This window comes from Sturnira hondurensis, unplaced genomic scaffold (genome assembly GCF_014824575.4).
Source record: "Sturnira hondurensis isolate 20B ecotype Veracruz unplaced genomic scaffold, ASM1482457v3 Scaffold0013299, whole genome shotgun sequence".
In the NCBI taxonomy this organism is placed as follows: Eukaryota; Metazoa; Chordata; class Mammalia; order Chiroptera; family Phyllostomidae; genus Sturnira; species Sturnira hondurensis.
This window is the reverse complement of record NW_028085930.1, coordinates 8973055-8998392: the sequence shown is the minus strand read 5'-3', so window position 1 is coordinate 8998392 and position 25338 is coordinate 8973055. Positions and strand designations below refer to the sequence as shown.

The following is a 25338-nucleotide window of genomic DNA, read 5'->3' as shown; positions in this document are numbered from 1 at the left end:
TGGAGCAGCTGTTATCTGCAAAGACAGGGATGGGGTGTGGCTGCTGTCCAGGCCAGGCAGTGTCACAGATGTTGGGCAGCCCGATGCCAGAGTGCTTGTCTTTACCAGCCTTTGGGGGACATCAGAGCGGGGACTCAGGGGCATAGAGATGCCATTCCTACTATTCTCCTGGGCAGCAAGGGTCAAGCCTCTGGACAACAAAACAGATGGGACTCTTTGTTCAGGCCTTTGGGGGGTATGTAAGAAGAGCAATGTTCTTTTTAGGCCTGGCGTAAACACAGTCCCGGGGACCTCCGTGTACTGAGTGCTGCAGCCCACCACTAAAACGTGCACTGCCCTGAGACACGTCTCACCAACGTGCAGGGACTCCTTCCACTCTCGCACCAGACCCAGAGGTCCCACAGGGCTGATTGTCAATGCACCTTCTGCTTTCTTTTAGGGCTACCCTGGATCCAAAGGGGAAAAGGTTCGTGCTTGTTTCTCCCAGCTCCCCAGAGCGGGTCCGGGCCCTCGGCGCTGGGGTCAGGGAGGATGGCCCCAGGTCTCTCTCTAGTCAGTGACTGCAGTGACCAGGCCTAGACATTCCCTGTCTTTTATCAGTGGGCTGAGAGAGGGGTCCCCGAGGCAGGGTGAGCAGCTTAGGGGGAGCTCCCAGAGGAGGGAGAGGCCCCTCACGTGGAGCAGAGGAGCAAGTACAGCACAGTGTGCTGGAGGGAGATGGCGCCCCTGTGTGCCTTCAACCCAAGCTCTCACCACACAACCTTCTCGTCTGTCAAACACAAAAACCCAGCCGGAACCTGGTACACATTTCCTATGGGACGGGAGAGGATCTGGGACCCAGAATTTTATGCGAGTCATCCTTTATTAATGCAAGAGGCACTTGGGGTCCACAGAGAAGGTAAATCACGAAGCGTTCCTTCCCTGGGCAAGTCGCCTACTCTCTGAGCCCGCTTCTTTGCCTGGGAAATGGGGGCATTGGCTGAGGGAGCTTTGGGGTTAAAATGCTCTGATTTCTCTCCTGTGATTAGTACCTCACTGACTCTGTCCTGTGGTTTTCTCTTAGGGGTCCAGAGGGGAAAGGGGGGACTTCGGTCCCAAAGGAGAAAAGGTAATGGCTAGTGCACAGAAATGGTCAGCTACAAAGGAAGTTGGCCACCCCCTCTTGGGGGATGGCCCACCGATGACTGGCTGGCTGGCGGTCTGTCTGACTAGCTGGCTGACTGACTGACTGGTTGTCTGTCTGTCTGTCCGGCTGACCGAATGACTGGCGGACCAACAGGGCTCTCTCTTGAAAATTGCTGACGAAGCTCTTCCACAGCCCTTTCAGGCGTCACTTCAGAGACGGTCACTATATTCGTTGTTCTCTTCACAGGGCTTCCCGGGATTCCCTGGAATGCTGGGGCAGAAAGTAAGTACCGAGAAGTGCTAAGAAATAGAAGTAGTGAAAATAGAAGTATAAAACCCCTGCACCATCCACAGGTAACAAAAGGGGCCTGCCTTGCTCTTCGTTAGGCAGGGAAAGTCTCTCTATGGAAGATTCTAGTTTGAAAGGGGAGCAAGTTGCTAAAAATATTGGTGCCAGGGTAGCAGGATGGCCTGAGACCCCTCCAGTTCAAGGGGAGGGCAAGGACACTTCACCTGGGTGGACAGAGGCCCTTCTTTGCATTCGCTACCTCTTGGAGGACTGTGGTCATGTTCTAAGGCAGACAGCTCTGTGATGAGTGACACGGGTCTGAGCGGCCATGGTCAAGGGCCCCAGAGGGAGGTGCAGGCATCTCTGGCTTAACGCCACTGCTGACTGCGCCCAGCTTGGCCCTGCTTCAAGGCGGCACGTGTGCTGCACAGGCATGCAGAGTTATTTTAGCTGGGTGATGGCAAACATGTTTTATTTGCTAGTTAAATTTTTTACTTAAATCATTAAGTATTTAATGAGATTTCATGAATATCTTGCTTGGGACAAAGCTTAATAAAAAGAGTTAATTCAGTGGATTGAAAGAAAAATATTTATTATATAAGAATGAAGTGATGTGCAGATACGACAAAAATGGTAAAGATGACAGTGGACTGGCAGAATGTGTTTAGAAAACTTTTCCTAGGGTTAGGGTCTGGGGAAGAAGCTGGGCAGTGGTGAGGGGGGCTATCAGAGACTGAAGAGGGAGCGTGCACAATGGCCATGGAGGACTTCTCCTCATCTGCCTTCGTAGTGGTGGGTCCTCAGGTGCTGTGAGGCCCTGACCTAGGAAATGGTTATTTTCACCTTGGCTGCAGACCGCAATGTTATTCTAACATGCAAATGAGACTCGTTCTTAAAGTTCTAATTTTTTTCAAGTTCACCTTAAAGTTTTATTTTCCAAACTTGAATAAACAATTTTTATCTGATTCCCTCTAGCCAGTAGAGCATATTAAATAATCTCACTCATATGACATTAATTTATTATAACTTATCGCTGCCTTAAACTGTCAAAAACATTTTCTGCTAACCGAGATGGGGTGTTGTGTTAAAAATAGATTACTTTGCCCTGGCTGGTGTGGCTTACTGGGTAAAGTGCCGGCCTGTGAACCAAAAGGTTGCCGGTTCAATTCCCAGTCAGGGCATGTGCCTGGGTTGCAGGCCAGGTCCCCAGTGTGGGGTGTGTGAGAGGCAATCAATCTCTCCCATCAATCTCTCCTTCTCCTTCCCCCTCCCTTCCTCTCTCTCTAAAATTGAGTAAAGTTTTTAAAAATAGATTACTTAAATAAGCAAATGAAAGGAAATAGTAAAAGAGAAAAATAATTTTATTTTAAAATATTTGGGCAGGTATTCCTTCCGTGTAACAACGAACATCAAAGAATAATAAGTGATTGTAAAATTCAAGATGACGGCTTCTCTGGTCTCTGCTCTATTTCCTGGACTTGCCATCGCGAGTCCACTTCCCCTGTCGTTGCAGGCTCTTTAAGACAGAGCTGATGTGGTAACCATAATTAGGTCATAGGAGAGAAATTAGATCAACAAATTACTGGCTGCTTCCAGTTGGTGAAGAGAAGGGCCACACCTCCCTTTTATAGTCTTAAAAAATTATGCTGTTTATGCCGCTGTTTTCTTCCAGCCAAACAAGAGACCCCTCGGTCCCTTGTAAGCAGCCAAAGAAAATTGTGCCCACATCTCCATGGCCACCTATCCTCTCACATTCTCACTGCCCGGCATCCTGAAGGACATGCTGGGGGGTTGGAAAGAATGATAGGTTTCAGGACAATTCTTGGTGAGGCAAAATGTTGGTAGCTGGGGTAGGGACAAATTCATTCCATTGGCTGAGCTGATAGATAATCTCCGAGTTTTCTGCTTGATCCTTACTGTATGTTGATATTTCCTGGAACTTTCCATGTGGTATACCTCCTCTGAGTGTCTGGGGTTGCTCTTCGTGAACATTGGCTGCTGACTGACAGCAGCTCCTGTGGTGGCCATGGCTACGTTTAGCTGGTGGGCAGTGGGATTGCTGGAGATGGGGAGAGCGCCCTGTGGGTTCATGATCCAAAGAAACAGCCAGGGGGCCGGGAACCCCAGAGGACCATGGGGAAGAAGGAGAGAAACTAGAGCGGAGAAATGGGTTTATAAAAGGTTGTAAGACCTTTACAATAATGAGCATATTTGGACATACAGCTGGAACATCTCTCCTCACAGAGAGTTTTCATCGAAATCAAACTTGATTTGAGCTGGAGCTCAAATCAAGTTTTGCTGAAGAGTGGGGAACTGTGCCACCCTTTGTAAAGTCTTATATGAGCAGAAACTTCCCCAAAATGGTAGTTGTTGAAAGTGGGTCCTAGCATTCAGAGCCCCACAGATTTGTGCTAAAAAGAAAACAAAGCACCACCTGCAGTTCCAACTGAAAGAGAAAGCACGTTCCCCAACAGCTTGTAGTGTCCCAGGCACTACAAGGGTAGGCTTCTCCTCTGATCCCTCGTCCGTGAAAAGTCTATCTTCCTTTCACATGACCTCATCACTTTTCTGGTCTCCAGAGCAGCCTGCTTTGAAAGGCTTTGGCAGGATCCAGCAAGACTGTCCTCATGGCCAGTGGCTGGGTAGACCTGCAGAGATGTGCCTACTCCACATGCCCTAATTCCTCTCTTGCTTCTCTTTTCTCTTTCCAGGGTGAAATGGGTCCGAAGGGTGAGCCTGGGATAGCAGGACACCGGGGACCCACAGGAAGACCAGGGAAACGAGGCAAGCAGGTAAGGGTCCGGGGGCTTACTACACCCCTGCAGGCAGACCTCCTCATCTGGCGGGGGCAGTGTGGAGAGGCAGTGGGTGGGGTCTGTCAGGTATTCCACAGACCCAGTCTTCAGCTTCCTCTGGGCTCATGGGGCATAGGTTGCACCACTTTCTGGAGCTCCTGGTTTCTCTAGGTTAGCCATAGTTTGAGTAGATGGAATGGGATGCTACGTTCCAACTGTTTCCAAGGCTAAGAGCAAGAGTAGATCTTTGGGTCATAAGAACAGGGCTACCTTCACCAAAGCAACTGGGAGTGGAAACCAGATCTGGTCATTAACCCAGAAAACTGCTTTTTACTTCAATGCCTCGGACACAAATGGAGTTTTGGAGAACAGCCCCACTATTTCCCAGCTGTTGAAGGGTCTTCTGGGTCTCAACTATTATTGAGTGGGTGGCTTTTCCCCCACTCAGGATCCCAGTTTGTAAGTGGCCCTCTTTATTGGCACTATTAAGGGTTCAGAGAAATTCTTCATTCTGAACTCCCCTCGGTCAGCAGGCTCCCATGGCACACCACACGAAGTGGGAGAGCGAGGAGAGAGGGAGGTGTGTTTGCCACGTTGGCTTGGCCACGGTCCCGTGGGCCCTGGGGGAACCTCTCACCTGAGCTCTGGCGGACAGACATCTGTGAGAGATGTGCCCCTTTCCTTTTTAGGTTGTCAGTTTGTTGGCTTTTTACCTCCTTTCCCATTCTAAATGTTGTATATGATCATCACAGAAAACTTGGAAAATGGAGAAAAATGGAGAAACAGTCATCTAAAGACCAAACACCCAGGCATAATCATGTAACCACTTTAGTATATGTCCTTTCCAGCATTTTGTGAACTTTCTAGTTATTTGTTTCCTTTAGATCCAATATATTATTGTTATATCGTAAATTTTTAATTTAAAATTGATAATATATGCATTTTTACTCATTACTACAGATAATCATTAAGCATTTTAAATATCTTTTTAAAGTTTCTGCATCAGATTTTAGTAAATGAGTAGGATTGCTTGGACAAGCGAGGCCTAACCAAATGTTGAGAAGTGACTATCTTTGAGCAATAGTTATAGCTCCCAATTGGCCTCTCATTGTCCCAATATCTAGGCCTCACTTCCCAGATACTCTGCGATATGTGACCTGGTGTGAGGCTTCAGCACGGATGGTTGGTTTTTTAAAAGCTCTCCACGTGACTCTAACTCGCAGCCAGGGTTCAGAACCATGGTAACGTGTGAAGCCAGTTCCGATCATTTCCAAGTGAACTTAGCAATGACACAGCCTCCCACCTCAATAATGAAGATTTCACGGTAACTTTCAAAGTCACATTACTCCAATTTGATCTCTGAAGTCTGACACCGGGTGGCATGGCTGTGCCTTCACAATGCTGCCGGCTACCAACGTCCTGAAGACGGCTCAGAAAAGGGGAAAAGGGGGGAAGGTCTCTTTTCAGATTATTTTCTCCCTTGCTGCTTGCTGACTTTCATCCAGAATTTTCCATACTGGGGTTCAAGAAGACTTATGATTTCTGTCATCTAGTTCTTTCCTTGGGCAGTGTTTGACTTTTCCTGGTGAGGGCTGATGCTGAGAAGTTGAAAGAGATGTGGTTGTAGTAATCTCAAAAACTACACCAGCGCCACGTCTGGAAGCTCAGAGGGGCTAGGAAAGTGAGCTCACCCTTTCTACAAGATGTTGTAGACATATGAGGAATCTGATTCCTCCATGTCTGTCTGGTCTGCAGATACTTGAGTTGCTATCCACGGGAGCCCGCCACAGTGCTTTCTTTTTGTCGTGAATTAATTTCCTAGCTTAGAGCCTCATATACCAAGTGTTCACTGGGCCAGTAGTGCTAAGAGCTTCTGGAGGTTATTGCAAGTCTATCCAAATACTAGAATCAGAAATCCAGAAGGGAGGTTAGGAAATTTGAATTTCAGAGCCAGAGGATTTTCCTGACCACCAAACTCAATTCCCTTTGTGTAGTCACAAGGAAAATGAGGTCCGGATTAGTGGCATGGCCTGCCGAGGCCCCCTAAGCAAAGCCACCTTCCTGGCCAGAGGTGGAATTCAGGGAGCTGAGACCAGCTTTCCCCCACATCACATCCTCTCTCTGACCTTCATGCGTTGGGACTTGCCTTCAGATAGGCCCACGAAAGCAACTCCTGACTTCCCTGTACAAATCTGCAGTTAAGGAGACAGAGCAACTTTCAAGAGGGCCCACCGCACTTGGTGGCAATGAAGGGATAAAGAATGCTTTTCCTGGAAAGCAGTGCTCCACCAGTCTTGCTCATGGAGACATGGCTTGTTCTGAGAAGATGACCGAAAAGCAGAGTCTTCCATCACTGCTGGTGTCAGAATCAGGAGCGTTTCCAGCACCCTGAAACCCGGGCACTTCCTGTGCTTGTAGCCAGCTGACATGGCTATTAGAAAAACAAGCCTTAACTGTGGCTATATTAAGATGGTGTGACTTCCTTTGCCATTCTGGGACCCATCTTGGTTACCTCACAGAATGCTTCACCTTGAGCTAAGGCTTAAGACTCCCTCCATCAGGATGAAACTAGAAATAAACTCTGATACCCGAGTCCCACATTGACAGTTTAAAAACTCCTTGGACACTGCTGAGAGAGCCCCTAGGGCCATGTTGACAAGGGGGTAGGTTACATGTCACCATGGTGCTGGGAAAGGAGTGTGCCTGGCATGCCTGCATCCCAGACTTGGGGAAGATTACATTTCATCACATGGCAAGCCTGCCAGGGCACAAAAGTAGAAAGGGGACCAGGCCAAAGAGGTGGGGCATCAATCATTGTCCTGGTTAAGCCTGGGGCAAGAGTGGACCATTAGCAAACTGTGGGGAAAGAATCCAGAGGCCTTGGTTTCTGAGTCATTCCTACGGGCAGCCCTGAGGGAGAAATCTTTGCTCTTGGCTGTCCCAGAATGGAGCAAAGAGGACACCACCCCCGGTGGAATGACTGTTGCTGCAGGTGGGCCTCTCTTTAAGAAATCAGTACTTGTCCAAGGGTGTGAGAAAGATGAAACCAGCCAGTTGCTATGGTAACCAGCTTGCTCTAGGTAGCTCTTGGTTCCATGCAAACTCCTTTTTCACCTCTGAGATCTTTGTTAGCTTCACAATAAACCATGCAGGTGTATACAAGTATTTTCTGGCCCCATTTACAGATGAGAAAATGAGGCACCACACAGTGACGTGAGTTACCCAGGGTCTTGTGGCCATGGTGAAAACCTAAATCTTTGACTTGACAGTGGAGAACAACCACTTGGCCTTTGCATTTTCAGCTTCTTCCTCCTCCCTCATTTGATCTGGGGGAGGGAGGTGAACAGGACAAGTTCAGAAATCTAGGGTGCTTATGTCTCATGGGGAGACAGTAACAAAATGATCACAGAAATAATTGCAGTTGTGACCTAGGATACATGTTACGGGTCTTTATCCTGAGGTTAATGGGTAGCCATTGGGTGGAAACAACTCTTGTGATAAAATAGAAATGGTCCTGGTGAACAGGCAGGTGGCCTGAGTTCTAGGCTCAGCTTTGCTGCCTTGATGCTAGTGTTAATTCCTGCTCTTCTCTGAGCTCATCTGCCCAGGGAGGGGAGTGGGTTGGATTGTTTTTTCAGCTGTCATGTGCCATGTTATTGAGACAGAGCAGAAAGTAATGCCTGCAAACTTGCAACCATCAGCATCTCCAATGTCACCAGCCTTGAGTTCTTTTAGAGCTTGGTGGTCAAGACCTCTGGGGCTGCATCCTGCCTTGGGCTCTTGCTCCAAAGTGCAAAGTGGTCCCTGATTTCAAGATAAATGGGGAAGGAAGTTTGTCCTGCTGTGTTCTCATAACAGGCTCTGCCTTTCTCTGTTTCTCTGTCAGGGGCAGAAGGGAGAGAGTGGAGTTATAGGCCCACCAGGCAAACCTGGGCCTTCTGGTCAACCGGGCCGCCAGGGTCCCCCAGGCCCCCCTGGACCCTCAGGCCCCCCATCTGCAGGTAAGAGCTCTGCTGCTTCACTAGAGCTACAGCATCGCACTGCTGGCCAGCCTTCCCGGACAGAGTGGGGGGCGATGTGGGCAGAGGTCTGCCTCGTGGTTTGTTAGAAACTGCTCGAGGAACTTCACCATATGTGTTATATCCCCACAAATTGGCTCATTCAACTTTTCCACAGGAAAGATAAACATCATTCTGGCTTTGTCTTTAGCACTTTGGAAAACAAATAGAGGTGATGCCATTGGTTTTCTCAGTGAAGAACAACAGGTACATATTTCATCAACTCACACCTTTTTCTAGAAAACCGTTTCCTGGCTCCAAGCACTTCTCTTAACCCTAGAAGTAAAGACACCATTGCACATTTTTCTGTTTTACACAGTGTTAGGAAAAGAGTCCTTATAGATTTGCACTGAATATAGAAAGAAACCGTAAAAAAGAAATCAAAGTCATTTAAGAGGGCGTTTTACCTGTTTAATAGGACAAGTTGAGCCCTTGACTTAGTTTGCTCTCCTCTCAGCTCAGGGTGAGGCCTTTCAGAGCGCACTGTGTACAGACTCAGCGTCTCCGGCTCTGAGAAGACTGTCCACTGACTGTAGGAGATGCTTTGTCCTCAGTTACACAAGAGGAATGACAAAAATTTGTATTCCAATTTTTTTTCTTAAGAATGAAGGCAAAATTCCACACCGCACTTCCCCCAGTACTTAGGGAAAAATGTTTGCAACCACATCTCGAGATGATCATGAAATATCTTATTTTATTAGATTCTTAAAACAGATTAAAGCTGACTCAGACTCCAATATGCCAGAACACCAGGGAAATTCGATCTTAGGCGTTGCTGGGGTTCTCTCCACTGCTTCAGCTGCTGCAAAATAATTGGCCAAAGACCTGGGGAACTATGGCAGAAAAACGGCAAAGGAGGTCCTGCTAGCCTTTTATCTGTCCTATTTATGCCTAAGATGCCTGTTGGCTGAGGCCATGGGGTCGTGGTACCTGGTGACTGCCCTCCTCAGGTATATTTACAAGACTGGGGATCCTGTCAGCATGGCTCAACTTCCCAGGGAGTGCCCCACAACCGTTCTTCTGAGACCTTGCCTCTCCTCCAGGATACCAGGGGGTCCGCATTCTCTCCAGGCCTGGGGGATCCCTCCTCTTCCGATCTCTTGTCCCCTATCTCCTCTTACTTTTCATATACCACAACCCATCTCACGAGCTTTTCTCCTCTAAGAACAGAAGGCAGAAGTTTTCAAATAGTACCTGTGTCTAGCAAGCACAAAAAAGCACCAACTCTTGTTATCTTCTTGCAATACCAGGAAAACAAACATCAATTACCCTATTTGGCCAGGTATGATGTGCACTTTTTTTTGCCCAAATTTTTGAAACAAAATAAGGATGTGCATTGTTTATGGATATAATGATTACCATACCATGAGTATAATAAAGAGTATAATAATTCCATGTATAATGTACACAGAGGTGTGGGCGTGCATTATACACCACAAAATATGGTCCATGCCAATCAGATATCTTGTCGCACCTATTTCTGTCTCATTAAGGGAGCTAGATTTGAGATGTGGCCTTGGCCGTGTGCCATGCACCATAACCTGTTGCCCTGAGTTGACAAAGATGATCCGGATGGCGGTCCTTCCATTTCTTCTTCCTCCTGTGCGGCATTCCCTTGAGCCCCATGACTATAAGGTGCCAGGGGCTGAGAGCAATGGCCTGAAGCCTGGGTTGTGCTTCTGGAAAGGACTCTCTTGGTCCTTGGGGAACTTAGGGGCTCACAAGGAAACATGGTGGGGGGCTGTGTGGATACATAAGGAGGTCCTTAGCAATCTCAGACTTCAGTGTATGCATCTATTTGTAAAGGCCGGCCCTCATCTGAGTTGAACTCCAGTTTCCTCCTGGGGTTGGGGGTGGGGGAAAAGGGCAGGCCCTGGAGACCATCAGCTGCTCACTCAGGCCCCAGTGCTCGGTCCCTCAGTCCCCGGTGGGCTGCAACTCCATCCCTCTAGTAGGGCCGATGTGGCCTTGGCTTCTCTCCTTGGTCCCCAGCTCTGTCTTACGCAGCCGAGTGCCCTCACATCCCCTCCCCCTCTACCACCCTATTCTTGGCCAGATCCCAGCCTTGCTGCCCTCTGTCCTCCAGCAGATGCCCTGCCCTCCGCAGAGCGGGGGCATATTTCTACATTCTCTCTGGGCCATGGGCCTAAAATGGCATTCCCATCACCCCCTGGTTCACCCAACAAAACCCTCTCCTTCCTGGGCCTCTAGTGAACGGGTCTCCTCTCCCAGTGCCCCAGTCACGTGCTGCCCTTTTGCTGTTGCCCCGCCACTGGTGGCGGTTTTCCGCGGATGTGTTTCATCTTCCTTTTAGAGGGCAAGTCCTTGTGGCAGAGTCTGTGGCTGAGTCAGCTTCATATCCCCATGGCACCTGGCAGGTGGGATGGGTGGGGCTGGTCCTGGGGTGCTCACGGGGCTACACTGGCCCTCAGTCTGTCCCACTTCAGTATTGCGCAGCCGGCACGAGGGCTGCCGGCCATCTTTTTGGACTGATGTCCCCTCCCGGTGCCTTCCTTTGATTCAATTCCTGTACGGGAGCCTCCCAGCATAAGGGAGGCAATATTGCTGGAGAAAATGGGGCAATAATCCTGCTCCTTGGGAAAGTTTTCGGGGGTTTGGGAGAGAAGGGGAAGAAGTTTAAGAGAGGCTTTCTCTGTGCCAGGAACCAGTTGGATAATCGTCAAGAGATTAACGAGGCCCCCAAAGTGACTACTGAGAATACCTTTGAGAATCTGATAGAAATCCCAAACCTACTGTCAGAAAACATAAACAACAAAAAAAGTCTACCCAGGATTTTGCACACTGCTTCCCAGAGTCCCAGAACCGCCACCTCAAGCCTGTCTTGCACTGTCCTCAGGCTCTGTGGGCCGCAGGCTACACGCTCTTGGGCTAGTCCAACCCTCCCTTTATGGAGAACTCTGAGCCTCAGAGAGAAGTGCCTTCCCCAAGGTCACAGAGCTGACTGGTGGCCACGCCTGGTCCAGAACAGGTCTGTGACTCCTGGGTCTGAGACTTTCCCCCCCGCAGCCCTGCAGCCTCTGCAGGGGTAGAGTGGGAGCGCAGGGGGATGTGGAGACGATGCTGTGGTTCCTCTGCCTCCTCCCAGACTCCTCTCTCAGCCCTGCTCCCACCACAGCAGCCAAAGGGGGGTGGGAAGTTCCCTGGGCAAAGGTGGAGAGCAGGGCCCCTTGCTGCAGGGGTGGAGGCCAGGCCAGGCCACTGGACCAGCTCCGAGAGGCCAGAGTGGGGACATTTGGGTAGCCGTGCCCTTCAGTGCAGCCTGGCAGGAATCAGGCAGGGGAAAGAGATGCCCTCTGACAGCTGGGAGGAACGGGCAGGGAAACTGCAGTGGTGTCAGGAAGCCGGCTCCCTGCCACATCCTGTGGTCTGATCAGGAGGCTACCTCTGGCTCTGGTGCCCAGTGCCGTGTGGGACAGGGTGGTGCTGTGGGAGGCGGAGACAGTGGGAGCTTTTTATTACCCAAGTCACAGAGGATGCGGGGGAGGGGGGTTGATAAAGGCAAAATGGTTTTCGGATGCATTGCAATAACCCAATTATAAATTTGGCTGAGTCCTTCCTGCACCCAGACAGGGTATAAGTGAATCAGTGTGGCACCTGGGAATGGCCGTCTTCCTTTGAGCATCAGCCTTCTTGGATGTTTGTCTTCTGAAGGGTGTAGTGCTAAGTCAAACATGAACTCACATCTCAGCCTCGGCACCAGTTAGCCGGATAATGGGACCAACGCTGGGGCCACAGAGCCGGCTGCCCCAATGCCACTCTGACATCCTCGGTTACAGAGCATTCCCACCTCGGTCTCCCCGGTTGCTTAATTACCAGGACATTCCTGGTCTGGCGGAGCCTCCACTTCTCTGGGCTCTGCCCCACAGGACAGGCGCTCTTCCCACAGGTTGACAGTTCTCTTTCTTGTTCGAAAGAACAGCCAGGGCTTGGTATAAGATGTTGGCAAGCACCGTCTGCCCTCGTGCCGGCAGCATTCTGACCTTGGACATTCTGAGCCTGCTTCTGACGTCTCAAAGTTGGGGTCCTCCCACTGAGGCCCCCTCCTCCAGCGGCAGCTGCCTCCCTGGCTCCCAGCCAGACCTCCCCCTGGTGGTCATTTTATTTCCCGGCCTTCTGGGATCTGCAGAGTGCGTCTCCAGCTGCTGGCTGCTCTGGGTGGTTTATAACCTGAGATCAGTGATTGGTTGGTATTCAGACTCCCGCTATTTTCCCAGGAAGAAGGGTACTTATTTCATTTATTAGTCTCTTATCTTTTCCTCTCTTCCCATTGTTTGGGTGGCTCTTGCTTCAACACTTTTCCGCTGACTGGAGTGTGACGTCTAGATTTTTCTGAAGACCTTTTCCTTTCTTTCTAGTTAGTCTGTGTTCATTCATTCACTCATTCATTCATTCACCCACTCACTCAGTCATCAAACACGTACCATGCCCCTGCTGTGTGTCAGGCCCTGGTGAATGAAAACTCATCAGACCTGACCTTTGGAACTTAGGTTCTATTGGGGAAGATCAAGTGAACTCAGAATATATAGAAGAATCACAAGCAGAGGTAAGTACCTTGAAGAAGAGGCATAGAGAGCTATGAAACTATCTGAGGTGAGCATGACAGAGTGTGAAGATTCAAAGAGGCCTCCCTGGAAAAGCGATGTTTGAACGCAGATCAGGAGGGAGCTAAGAGGCACGTGGGGAGGGAGGGATGGAGGGCAAACGGGAGAATTCTCTGGCAGGGGAATGGCTTGTGCCAAGACCAATTCCCTAGAGCAGCGGTTCTCAACCTTGGTGCAGGTTGGAATCATCTCAGGAGTTTGGGGAAGTACAGTTTCCTGGGTTCTGTTTTCAGCAGTCCTAATGGTCTGGGGTGAGGCCTGGGCATCAGGGCCTTTGGAAGTCAAGGTGAGAACTACTACCCTGGCTGGTCTCCTGCATTGCAGGGAGTAAATTTCCTGATCATATTTTTTCAGAACACTCTTCTCGGTACCAGGGGAGAGTAAATGGGCCAAGAATATTTGAAACTTCCATTTTCTTCCAGAAGATATCAAAGAAATGCACACTCAGAAATTCCTTTGTAAAGATCCTACATATAAGAACAACATAAAATGAATTAGAAACAATAAAAGTTATCAGTGAGCAGCTTGTTTATCTGCAAGCAGTCCCCTGTTGATAATGGTCTAAACAGACGGAATTTTTTTTTCATACAATAAGGAAAGTGGAGAGGTGGACAGTGGCCTGCTTTAGTTCATCCTCTAAGAGTCAGGATTCCAGTCCCCATGAGCCCCTGGCTTGTTCCTTACGTTGGCTTCTCTTCTTCTTATCCTTGTTACTTCATATTTGCAATATGGCTGCTGCAGCACCAGCAACCTTGTCTATCTTCAAGGTGGGAAGAAAAGGGGGAAAGCTGTGTCGCTCTCCAGTTCTGATTCTCCCTCCTCAGGATAAACTTTCCCAGATGCCCACCCTTCTCCTGCCCCAGACCTTGCATTGGCCAACACTGTGGCACACTGTCACCTCCAGATGCAACACTGTAGCACACTGCCACCGCCATATGCAAGGAGATCTGGGGAGTAGAATGCCTATCTGTCTAGGCTGTAAGGTGCAAAGAGAGGGAAGGGAGAAGAAGGGGTGGGAAGGTGATGCCACACCCAGCATGGCTGAGGGACCCACAGAGAACATCGCCTCCTCCACATCGTGGACCAAAAGCATCTCCCTGAACCTCTCCTCCAGGCCTGCCCCCAAATACTGTGGACCTCAACCTTCTCTCTGTTGTGAAGGTTGCTCCCATCACCCTGGGCTGTTGGGTTTTTCCTTCTTGGCTCTAGTAACAGAGCAGTTTGTTGCTTCCTAGGACAACTTGTCACGGGACCCAAAGGAGAAAGAGGATTTCCTGGGCCCCCAGGAAGATGTCCTTGCGGAAGCCCCCTGAATGTGAACAACCCTTCGTATGGGGAATCCGTGTACGGGCCCAACTCCCCGCGAGTCCCCGCGGTAAGGTTCTCCTGGGAGAAACTGGGCGTTAGCCCTCGGCACTCTCGCCTGGTCCCCATGGGGCTGCGTAATAGTAAAACTCGTGTTTTATATGCGTGTGTATGTATTTGTTCAGTAAAACTTACACTTGGTCCACACTCATAAGAAGTTGGAAAATAGGGAAAAAACAAAATATCCATTTGGTTCTGAATCCATTTTGGAAGGGTTTTTTTTTTCTTTTTAAACAAAAAAATGAAGGAAAGTTTCAGATAAATACAAGAGCACAGTAAACAGTGTAATTATCAATTATCAATTATTCAATAATTATCAATTCACGGCCAGTCTTATTTCCTGTTTATGCCTACTCACTACTGCGCACCCTGCATTGGGTGATTTTGAAGTGCAGCCGGGACCTCAGCTCATCATAAACGGCCTTTGAACTGATGCGTAACCACCACCCATGGTGCAGCTGCGCTGTGATGAACTGAACCAGTGCCCTATTATCGGATATTTAGAGGGCGTGCCCGAGCTTTTCACTAATGTAAACAACACTGTAATGAACACCTTTGAGTATAAGAATTTTGTTGAGGATCATTTCTAGATGTTGCATTACTGGCTTAAATGACCTCACCTTCTTATTTCAGTCTTGGGCACATTTTTTACTTCAGACGGAGACATTAGGAACTGGGTTGAAAAGATAAGGAGATCCAGGCTTCCCTCCCCCTTCAGGAGGAAAGCTAGACTGTGACACGCTGTTCACAAGTCCAAGGGCAGCGATTCTGTGTCCTCTAGCTCTTCCCCTGCCCCCTGTGGAAGTGTTTTCTCGAGGCCTCACCACTGTGTTCTCTGGCAGATTTTTGTGGTCAACAACCAGGAGGAGCTTGAGAGGCTGAACACCAGAAATGCCATTGCCTTCCGCAAAGACCAGAGATCTCTGTACTTCAAGGACAGCCTGGGCTGGCTCCCCATCCAGGTACGCGAGGCAGCCATGCAGAACATGCCCCGCCCAGGAGAGGGGCTCTTCACTCAAGGAAAGGGAGGCCGACAGTCAGGCCCGGGGCAGAGTTTTGGCAGTCTTTTTACATGCAAGGGCTAGCGTCCTTCGCCCTGTTTCCGAGCAGCTGCCCATGCCTCTGCTCCCCAGACAGAGCCTTTTTTCTGAGCCAAGGTCCCAGGTGTTCTCACATCCCGCACTGCCAGGTCACTGACTTGACCTGGCCCAGCCTTCCTACCCTACAGAGCTTTGGGCGACAGCTAGGAGCGCCTTCCCCACCCGGAGGAGGCGGGGGCAGGGCCACTCCTCAGCGGTACCCCTGGAGCCAGAGGCTCTGTCCTCAGTGCCAAGGACCTGCCCTGCCTGCAGCTGCCCAGCGTGCTGCCCGTGGTAACTGTGGTGTGTTTCGTTGGCCAGCTGACCCCTTTCCACCCTGTGGACTACACTGTAGACCAGCGCGGCTCCTGCGGGGATGGGGTCCTGCAGCCTGGGGAGGAGTGTGACGACGGGAACAATGACGATGGTGACGACTGCATCAGTAAGTGGGGCCCAGCCTGAAGCTTGAATCGCCGTCAGGGCGGGGGTCATGGCAAGCCCTGGACAGCAGCCGTGGTGGTTTGGGATAGTTCTAGAGTCAGAGGGGTGTCCCTGAGCTATCATGGGGGTGTCTGCCTCAGTGAGGCCACGTGTTAACTCCTCCATCATCCAGGCCTGTCATGGGGGGCTGGGGTCAAGGATCATGCCCCCAAAGAAGCCACTCCTTTTTTCTTATTGGTGCTTCTTGGCCAAACCCAAATTCCAGTCCACATTTTTTTGTCAAAGGATAATGGTGATTCAGGAGTGAAGAGCGAAAGGGAGGAAGCCAAGCCTTGAATCAGGACTCACTTTCACCAGATAGAACCCTGGGTAGCAAAGCCCTTTTTATGCAAAGTGGGCAGACAGACCTTCGGGATGCTCCCAGGATGAGCAGGCAACCGGTGTGGTGCTGGAGGGTTCGCTTTGCTGCTCATTTATTTTTGAATCAAGCGACAAAAGCAGGAGGTGGGGTGGAAGGCATGGGCTTTAGACGCAGAACAGAGTTCGAAGGCAGGCTCCGAGAGCCACCAGCTCACCTCAGCTCCCGAGAAGCTACCCAGGAGTGAGGTGATGGGCAGGTCATGGCTCCGAGCCTCACTTTTCTTGACTGACAAACGAGGGTGTCGGTACTGACTGTTCCAGTCTTCAGAAGTTCTGTGAGCCCGTGTGTGCGTGAACGGTCTGAGGGCAGTGAGGGGTCCACATCCCTTCGCTGGGTTATTTTTAAGCCCCTGCTGTGAGGACCCAGGCTCCGCCGCTCAGGGCTGGGCATGTGCAGATGGGAAGTCACGTACTTGCCTGCGGGAAGCTGAGAGGAGGGCTGGCGGGGCCCTGAGGACAGTGTGCTCAGCGGTGGGCGTGGGGCTGAGAAGCTGCTCTCAGTGTGCTCGCTGTCTGTGCAGCTGTACCTGTGACCGTTCCAGGGAGGGCAATCCCCAGGATGCTGGCCTTGCCCGGAGTCCCCTCTGCCCCTGCTGCAGACACCAGCCCATAGATCACACAGCTGGAAGGAATAAACAGAAGCTCAAAGCCCTGTGACAATGAGGATGGGGTCCATGTTGCAAGACTCTCCCCTTGTGTGAGAACAGAGACCCTATTGAAGAGCGTCTGGCTCCCCAGGGACACAGGGTCACCCACCTGGAAAGCTTTCTGTGACAGACAGGACCCACCACGTCCTGTCACCGATGCTCACAGTCTCCTGGCCTTCACTTCATGGGAACCCACAGTGTTCCTGTGAGGGGGAGCTGGTGCCCATGCCCCAGATTTGAGCAAGGACATCGAGGTCCCAAGATGCCAAGGGGCTGCTCTCAGTCTCTCAGCTAACAAGTGGTGGGACTGGGCTGGAGCCTGGGTCTCCTTATCCTGCAGTGTGGGACTTGGGGGTCTCCTCTTCTTGCAGTGTGGGACTTGGGGGTCTCCTCTTCCTGCAGTGTGGGACTTGGGGGTCTCCTCTTCCTGCAGTGTGGGACTTGGGGGTCTCCTTATTCTGCAGTGTGGGACTTGGGGGTCTCCTCTTCCTGCAGTGTGGGACTTGGGGGTCTCCTCTTCCTGCAGTGTGGGACTTGGGGGTCTCCTTGTTCTCCAGTGTGGGACCTGTAGACCTGGGGGCAGTCTCTGGGTGAGTCTGAAGCTACGTGGAGGTCCATTCAAGAGGGATGTTCTCTGAGTGGATCCTCAAGGCCACACTTTTGCCAGGGAGAGCCCTGGTAGCAAATCACTTTTCAGTGAGTGGGGCCCAGCCCAGGCTGGGGTCCCTATCCTCTTCCTCCACCTTCTCAGGGCTGCACTTCCTTGTGTCCTCTCAGGCTGTCACCGGGCATACTGTGGAGATGGTCACCGGCACCAGGGTGTGGAAGACTGTGACGGCTCTGACTTTGGCCACCTGACGTGCGAGACCTATCTCCCTGGGTAGGGATGGCGTCACGTGCTAGCGTGACACCCCTCCTTCCCTGCCTGCACCTCCCTCCTCCCTTCTCTTCTTTCCTTCACAAATAATTCTGACTGCATCTTAGGTTCCTGGTACCTTCTAGACACCGAGGTATGGTAACAAATACCATGATCTGTGGCTCCTGCTCACCCGCAGGAGACAGGCAGTAAGCCCATAACCGCCGCGTGGGAGCAGACACAGCCACAGCTCCGTCCCAGGTCGCTGGGAGCAGCAGTCTCCAGGCTCAGCTGTTGCCCCTGGGTGGTCTGCTCCCATTCCCAGTGGCCACTGTGTCCACATTGGTCTTCAGGTCTATGGGCCTGGGAGGGAAGCCCAGTGGAGAGTGGAGGTATCAGCATGTTTCAAAGAGTCTAAGCATTTGTGTAACCTGAATTCTCTGGAACAGCCCCCCATTTGGGCACACCTGTGGGTGTAAGTGAGACCACAGCAGCACTAACATCTACTTTTGCTGGCCTGTGGCTCCTTCAAGAAACCCCCCAGGAACTTGGTGTTCCTTTCAAGGACCCCTCTAATTATTTCTGAGTCTCTTTGGTGCAGCCTTACATTGCTCAGGGTAAGTGTTCTCATGTTCTGGCCTCCACGTTGACATCTCCCAAGCCAGCTGAGGGCCACTGGCCCTAGGAGGCACTGATTCCATGCCCAGACTGTGGCCTCCTGGGTCCTTTCAAGGTATAAAGTGGTGCCATGTTCCCCTAACCTGCACAGAACCAGAGGTGCCAGCGCTCCAGGGAAAATGTGCAGGCTGTTCCCCCCTCCAGTCCAAGCCCTGCGCCTCCCTCCGCTCCAGTGTGGATCACTGGCCCCTCCCCCTCCTAAGTCTCTCAGGAGCCCAATCTCTTCAGCCCTTGCTCCCTCTGTTAAGCTTGGCCCCCGGCTCTAGGCAGAGCTGGGGAACAGACAGCAGGCCTATCTCTCTACTGCCCCCTCTCCACAATCTCTTCAAAGAGGTCTTTTCAAGACCTACCCCCAAACACACATCAACATACCAGACCATGCTGGGGGAACTATAGACCTGAAGTCACCAGGCCTCCACTGCACTGTGTTTGTATGCACTGTCCTCTCCTTAAGTAAGGAGAATCTGCCAGAAAGTTGGCAGAAGGTCTGAGCTGGTTGGTGGTTCCATGGAGACGAGTGCAGACAATTGCTCATGGAGTCCAGGACCACGTGGAGTCCTACCCTTATTTCAAGAGTTCAGTAGCCACTGAGGGCCCGTGGCTGCCCTGTTGGGCTGCACAGCAATGAACATTTGCCTCAGTGCAGAGCGATCTGATGGACGGAGCTGGGGGTGTCCGAGGCCTTGAGGAGGGGAGGGTCTCTCAGAGATGCTGTGTTAAGAGCAAGGCTACCAACCCTTTCCTCCCAGGTCCCTCAGCTGGGCTCAGGGGGAAAAGCCCCAGAGGCCTGGACTCAGCTCCCCCCAGATCCCTCACCTCAAATGAGTGTGGGCGCAGTCTCTACAGAACCCTTGGCAGCAGTGGCTGCTGTCTGATGATGTTGGACCAAAAGTCACTACAGGTGACCTTTAGAATGTGGCTCTTTCCTGCGGGCTGGTGGGAGCGCTCCTGCCCACCGGCCCGTGTCCGCCCTGACCTGCGTCTGCCTCCTCAGGTCGTACGGGGACCTGCAGTGCACCCCCTACTGCTACATCGACTCCACACCCTGCCGCTACTTCACCTGAGGACGCCAGGAGGCGGGCCGAGTCGCATGCACCTGCAGCAGCTTCTCCACCCTCACTGAATTGACCTCGCACCCGCCCGGTCCAGTTTCACCACCTTCATTCGACGAAAACAAGGACAAACTCTTGCTGCTAAGACGTGTTTTTAACTCAGTCTGACTGGAAGAACTCAAGACCACTGCATCCTGTCTTAATCCAAAGTACTGGGGAAGACCTCCCAAACGCCCGGCCTAGGGCCTGTGACCCATCGCTCCTGTCGGGCCAGCAGCCGACCCTCAGAGCCCACAGTCCTCTGGAGTGCTGCTGCCCCAGGCGTGGACTGGCTTAGCACTGTTAGACACACGTGGACCTGAGGGCTGTTTGTTCGTACCCTGTCTGGGCATCCGGGGTGTCTGGGGCACAGGCCTCCCCGCCCCTCTGCCCTCTGGAAACATGGACATTCTCACCAGGGCAGCCAGCTGCCGGGTCTCTCCATGGCCGTGAATCACGCAGCTGGGAAGGGGGCCTGTTCTCTCAGCGTGGCTCCCACTGAGGGGTGCTGGACCCACTGAGGGGCCCCTCAACTACCCACAGCCCAGTCCAGCCTCTTGTGAGCACAGGTTCCCCAGCAAGAGACCCACTTGTGAAAAAGTACTGAGGAAGCCACCGAACCCACACTCAGGCCCTGGTGGAGGGCGAGGTGCAGCCAGTGTGCCTGCCCTGCAGGCAGCAGTGGGGCCGCAGCCCCCATTCTCCGTGTTTCGTAAAGGGTGGCGCTTGTGGTTTTGCCACGCTGAACTCCAGCTTGACCTCCAGCTTGACCTCGCAGCTGTCTGTGGTTTGACCTCCATCTCACGAATGCCCCCTCGTGTCAATTTCTGGTTCAGGAGGTTCGCTAGCAGAGGGTGGTCCAGGTCCACGCCCCAGCAGGGCGGAAGAGAACACTGCCCTGGGTTTCCCATCCAGGACCCACCATCCTAGACAGAAAGTTTCTGCCCTGAGGTCCAGCTCCTGGCTGCCTGCCGATTCCCGTGAGCACCCTGCGACCCCCATGTCACTGTAGTGTGTAGCTGGTCCTCGTGTCTGTGTGGCCAAGCCCCACCCCTGACATGTCTACAGGGTCATCACCCTGCACGTCTGTGAGCTGCCTTTCATCACTGCCCTCTTGAGTGGGCCTCAGCTTTGTTTTGGAAAGATGTCTCCCCAACAGTGACCTCCAATAGGATTTTCCCATTTGTTTCCAGAGGCAGGACACTCCTGGGCTTTTGTACAAAGCTGTTTAATGTGGCTAAGTCTTGGGGACTTAGGGGCCACCATGCTGTAGTAGATGGAGTCAGCCCAAGGGTGCTGTCATCAGAGGTGGGCACATTAGTCAGCCTGGGTTCCTCAGCCTCCACTGCAAGTCCGGGGGCGGTGTTGCTCCCACGTAAAGCCACCACCTCCGTGCTGGGATCTCCAGTGCGAGGTCCAGAAATAAAGGCAGTTTTTCCCCCCCGCTGTGGCTCTGTCTTCCCCAGGGGGTTTGGAATCACTGTCCAGCATTGCTGGGTGGAATGAGGGGCCTGAATTTAAGTCTTCTTTCTAGACTCTGCAGAGGGTTCTAGAATTTGGGAGCAGTCCTGCTCCCTCGGGGACAAAGGAAGAAATTGACAACCAGAGGTCACAGAGCCCAGCCACACGCCAGCCTTGCATTAGAACCACAAGGAGATCTGAAACTGCCTTGGCCTAGGGGGAGGATCCCGGCCCCAGGCCTCATACCTTGGAGGGCGGGCACGAACCTGTGTATTTTATGTAGTTTGCTTAACTTCTCAGAGTCTCTGTTTTCTTGTTAATGCCTTATTTCAGGGTTGTGTTGAAATTTAGTGATCATAGGGTTAGAATTTCTGACATCTAGAAATTGTGTAGGAAGTGCTGGGTTTTACCCGGGTCCTTGTTATTTAGTGGCTCAGGCAGCACCAGGCCCTTTTGTGGGAACTGGGGGTATTTGTTTTCCCCCTTGAAGCTGGTCACGTGAGTTCATTTTTGGCAACAGTTTGCAGCCCACCTTCGCTGCGAAGCAGTGGGGGAAGCGGGGGTTCTCAAACCCGGCTGCACTGCAGCTCACCTGGTAACCACCACCCCCCCACCCCCCGCCCCGGACGAACCCGCAGACCAACCCTAGGTTTACTGACTTCCAGGAGGGACCTCTGACACCAGAGGAGCAACGGGGCCCTTCCTCAAGCCAGGAAAGGCAAGCTGACGATAGGATTTGGGGAGGGTTGGGGTGAATGTCGGATGTGAACGGGCCGTGTTGGGACAGGCACAAAGCAACGTGGGCTGTGTGTTAAAGGGGTCAACTTCAAGCCTGGCCTGGGAAGTGGACCCAGGTCCTGACTCATTAACAAAAAAACCATAAAGTTAAAAGCATGGAATGTTCTGCCTGAAAACCCCTGTCAGAAATCCTGCACTGAGGCAGGAATTCGAACCTGCCTTCTGCGTCAGAGTGAGTCCTCCAGGCTCCAGCGGATTGGCCCATTCTTACTGACAAGCTTACACACTGCAAAGTTTCGACAGCTCACAATTCTGGTCACAAAGACTCGCAGAGATTTCTGTTCTGGGGCAGGAGTAACAAAGGGAGGTTGGGGATGTCATCAGGAAGAAAGCAGTAGTTATTCAAAGGTAGGCGTGACTGACACTTGGAGCTGCCGCAGTGACCCCGGGAGAACGGTTGCTGACTGTTTGCTTGCAGCAGGCTTTGCAGTGTCTGCGCTGTGCGCAGCCCGAGGAACACGGGGCACAGGCGGGCACATGCCCTCAGTCTGTACTAGTTTATCTTTGAGCTTTCACCTGTCATAGAGGCGCCAGCTCTGCTCTACTGACCCCAAGGTCCGCCTGTGGCTGGGATTCTCTAGGCCAGTTCAGAAGCTCCTACCTAACCAGGGAAGTGTGGGGAGCGGGTTAGGCCTCAGGGCTCTTCTCTACCCCCAGGCAGAGCTGTTTGAGTGACAGATCTGTAGGCAAAGTAAAGTCTTGGAAGGAAGCTTGGTAACTAGTATTTAGAAAGCAGTGCTTGGGAAAACGGTAGTTGCTGAGCATCTCGGGACAGACACATTGGTCACCCGCCACTCTAATAGGGGCAGGGAGGGCACATGTGGGTCAAATTGCTTAAGAATCTCCAAATGTCATTATGATTAAGCGTCGCACCTATGGCCCAGTGACTGTTGTGTGAGTTGTCTGCCCCACCCTTCCTGCTATGGTGAGTGAACCAACGCAAATTGCAAGTGAAACCCAGATCTTCCATTTGTGACATTATGATGAGCTCAAGGACCTTGGTGATTCGCTGAAGGGATTGTTCACACTGGAAGCGCCAGGGGTGTCTTTATTCTCCCTCCTCTTCACCTGTAGCCATCCGAGAGGGCTATAAATCACAAGAGTAATGGGTTAAAGGCTCCCGCCCCACCTCAGCCAAGCCCTGTGAGAAATAGAGGAAAAGAACTCATATTGCCTTTATCAGAGGGGCTTTTTCTCGGGGGATTCACCTGAGTTCTCTTCAGCCCCAGACAGCTGACTTTTAGAGTCAGACAAGACAACCTTACTAAAGGGAAAAATTGGTTATTTTCTCTGCCCTCTGTGCTTTAGAGGAAAGAAAAGTGTCCCGGGACTGTAACACGGAAATTCTGCAGAAACACTAGTATCTCAAGTGAATTTCATCTGTGGTTATTTGGGTCCCTGTAGTTTCTTCAAGGTCAACGACGAATTTTGTCTTTGATGTTCCAACCCACAAATCACTCTCTACTACATGTGTTGCCCCAGGTGACGCTCCATCCAAGCCCTCGATGGGAAGTTGAAAGCAGGCATTGTGGCTGCGGGGCATCACTCGAAGCTCACCAAGGGATTTTTGTCCTGAAGCAGTGGTCATCAGAAGGCTCATCAGAATGACCTGAAGGGCTTGTTAAAACATTACTGGGTCTCAGGGGTGTCAACCTCATTTTCTCCAGGGGCCACATCAGCCTCATGGTTGCCTTCAAAGGAGCGAATGTAATCATTCTGTGAATGTAATCAGGACTGTATAAATGTAACTACCCCTTAACTGGGGGCAAGGAGCTCGGCACTGTTGCCGGGTAGAAACAAGGTGCTAGGCTGGATAGAACAAGGTGGAGGGCCGGATTCGGCCCTCGGGCCTTATGTTTGCCACCGGTGCCCTAGAGTTTCTGATTCAGCAGGTCTGGGTGGGGCCTGAGAATTCAGATTCCTCACAAGGTCCCAGGGGATGCCAGTGGACCAGGGGCCACACCCTTGAAATCCACCACTCCGGGGACATGGCTCATCAGAATAATTGCAGAAGACCAAACACACTGGGAGGAAAGGTGGGCACTTGGGGTGGGTGGCTTTTTAGTATGCTCCATTAAACGGGTGGGGCCTGTGTCCCCTCTTCTGGAACCTAGGTGGGCTTCTGACTGCTTTGATATCTAGAATACTGCGGAGGGGACGCTGTGTGACTTCCCAGGCTAGGTCATAAAAGGATGTACAGCTAGCTTCTCAGAACACTCATTCTGGGGGAAGGCAGCCATCAAGCCGACCCTCCCGAGACCCCCATGCTGTAGAGGCTGCGTAAGCCTTTTGGTTCATGGCCCCAAATGAGCCTGCTTCCAGCCATCCCCAGTGGTGCCAGACATGTGAGTGATGCCAGCCTGGACTCTCTAGGCCTGCCCATCTGCCAGCTGAGTACCACTGAGTGCCCTTAGTTGAAGCCATAAAGAGCAGAATTTCCCAGCCAAGTTCTGTCCTAATGACTAAGCAACAGATTGCATGAGATAAAATGGTGGTGGTTTTCAGCTACTAAGTGTTGGGGTAGTCTGTTACTTAGCAATAGACAACCTGAATACTGTTTTAGGTTAGAATGGGGAGGAGGCAATGAGTAAAGAGGGAAGTGCCAGGCCTACAGAAGCCACTGGTTTGGGTTTGGTGCCCCTCCGCAGGAGCCGTGAATACGAAGGTCTTAACTCCCACTGGGACTTGTATCTGGTGAGAAAAGCCAGAGCTAGGAGGGGCCTCCTCCTCAGTGATTCTACGGCCCAGGGTTCTCAACCAGGATGGAGATGGGGCGTGTGGAGGGAGGTGGACTGCGATAATTTCCCTAAGTCTCATACCTCCCTGTATCCATACGTTCCCAGGGTACTTTGCGATTCCTCCCACCCCTTGATTCCGAACTTGGCCCTGTGACTTGCTTGGCCAATGACATGTTAGCAATTGTGACAGAGGCGATTGTTTCCTGTCACTCCAGCACCTCTGCCTCTGCCATGACAACATGCCCAGGCCAGGCTACTAGAGGATAAGACATAGTGCCAACCCGCCTGAGTTCCCGTTGTTAGGGCACGGCCATCCTAGGTGAGCTGCACCTGTTGGCTGCCAGGCCCAGGAAGGAGCCCAGTCAAGACCAGAACTGCCCAGCCACACCAATTCTAAATGGCCAATCCAGACTTGTGAGCAAAATAAATGCTTATTTTAAGCCACCGAGTTTTGGGACGGCTCGTCACGTCACTGTAGTGGACAGTTAACTGAGCAGCCAGTGCGCGCAGGTGATGAGTGTGCCACGCCACTTCCCCACTGAGACCTGGTTCAGGTCTCATTCCTATTTCCACCAGTCACAGAACAAGCAGCAGGGGATTCCTGGCCCGGATGTCCTGATGTGTAATTGTATCGATCCAGATTTACTGAGCACCCCTTAGGTGAAAGACACCATGGTTAAAAAGGAGCATGGTCACAGTGCACCCAGGAGTTTAGAGTCTTTCAGGGGAGCCAGCCGACAAGACAGCTGTGGGCGCTGCTGACCAGAGGAGTGGCAGGGAGGCAGGAGGCCGGAGGCGGGTCACTGCCAGCCGTCAGGTGCCACTGAGGGTGGGCGGGGTGCACGTGGCAGGGCATTCCCGGTGAAGGGATCTGG

The 25338-nt window shown here is 51.8% G+C and overlaps 1 protein-coding gene across 5 annotated transcripts in view; it reads left to right on the top strand.

The window, feature by feature from the left end:
• The window catches only part of COLQ (collagen like tail subunit of asymmetric acetylcholinesterase), a 52749-nt gene extending 31848 nt beyond the window's left edge, over window positions 1-20901 (top strand). For 2 of the 5 annotated variants that reach the window (XR_005068688.1, XR_005068687.1), the window contains exons 8-18: window positions 440-466; window positions 1064-1108; window positions 1373-1408; window positions 4126-4206; window positions 8096-8210; window positions 14125-14264; window positions 15097-15216; window positions 15655-15775; window positions 17619-17721; window positions 19125-19276; window positions 19370-19456. Coding sequence is in view for 2 of the 5 variants with exons in the window: in XM_037061323.1 (XP_036917218.1) it covers window positions 440-466; window positions 1064-1108; window positions 1373-1408; window positions 4126-4206; window positions 8096-8210; window positions 14125-14264; window positions 15097-15216; window positions 15655-15775; window positions 17619-17721; window positions 19370-19439 (858 nt within the window). In the remaining 3 variants the exon portion in view is untranslated. Of the gene's footprint in view, window positions 1-439; window positions 467-1063; window positions 1109-1372; window positions 1409-4125; window positions 4207-8095; window positions 8211-14124; window positions 14265-15096; window positions 15217-15654; window positions 15776-17618; window positions 17722-19124; window positions 19277-19369 lie in introns of all 5 variants that reach the window. The other 3 variants (XM_037061323.1, XM_037061322.1, XR_005068689.1) reach the window with 2 other exon arrangements.
• The last annotated feature ends 4437 nt before the right edge of the window (window positions 20902-25338 follow it).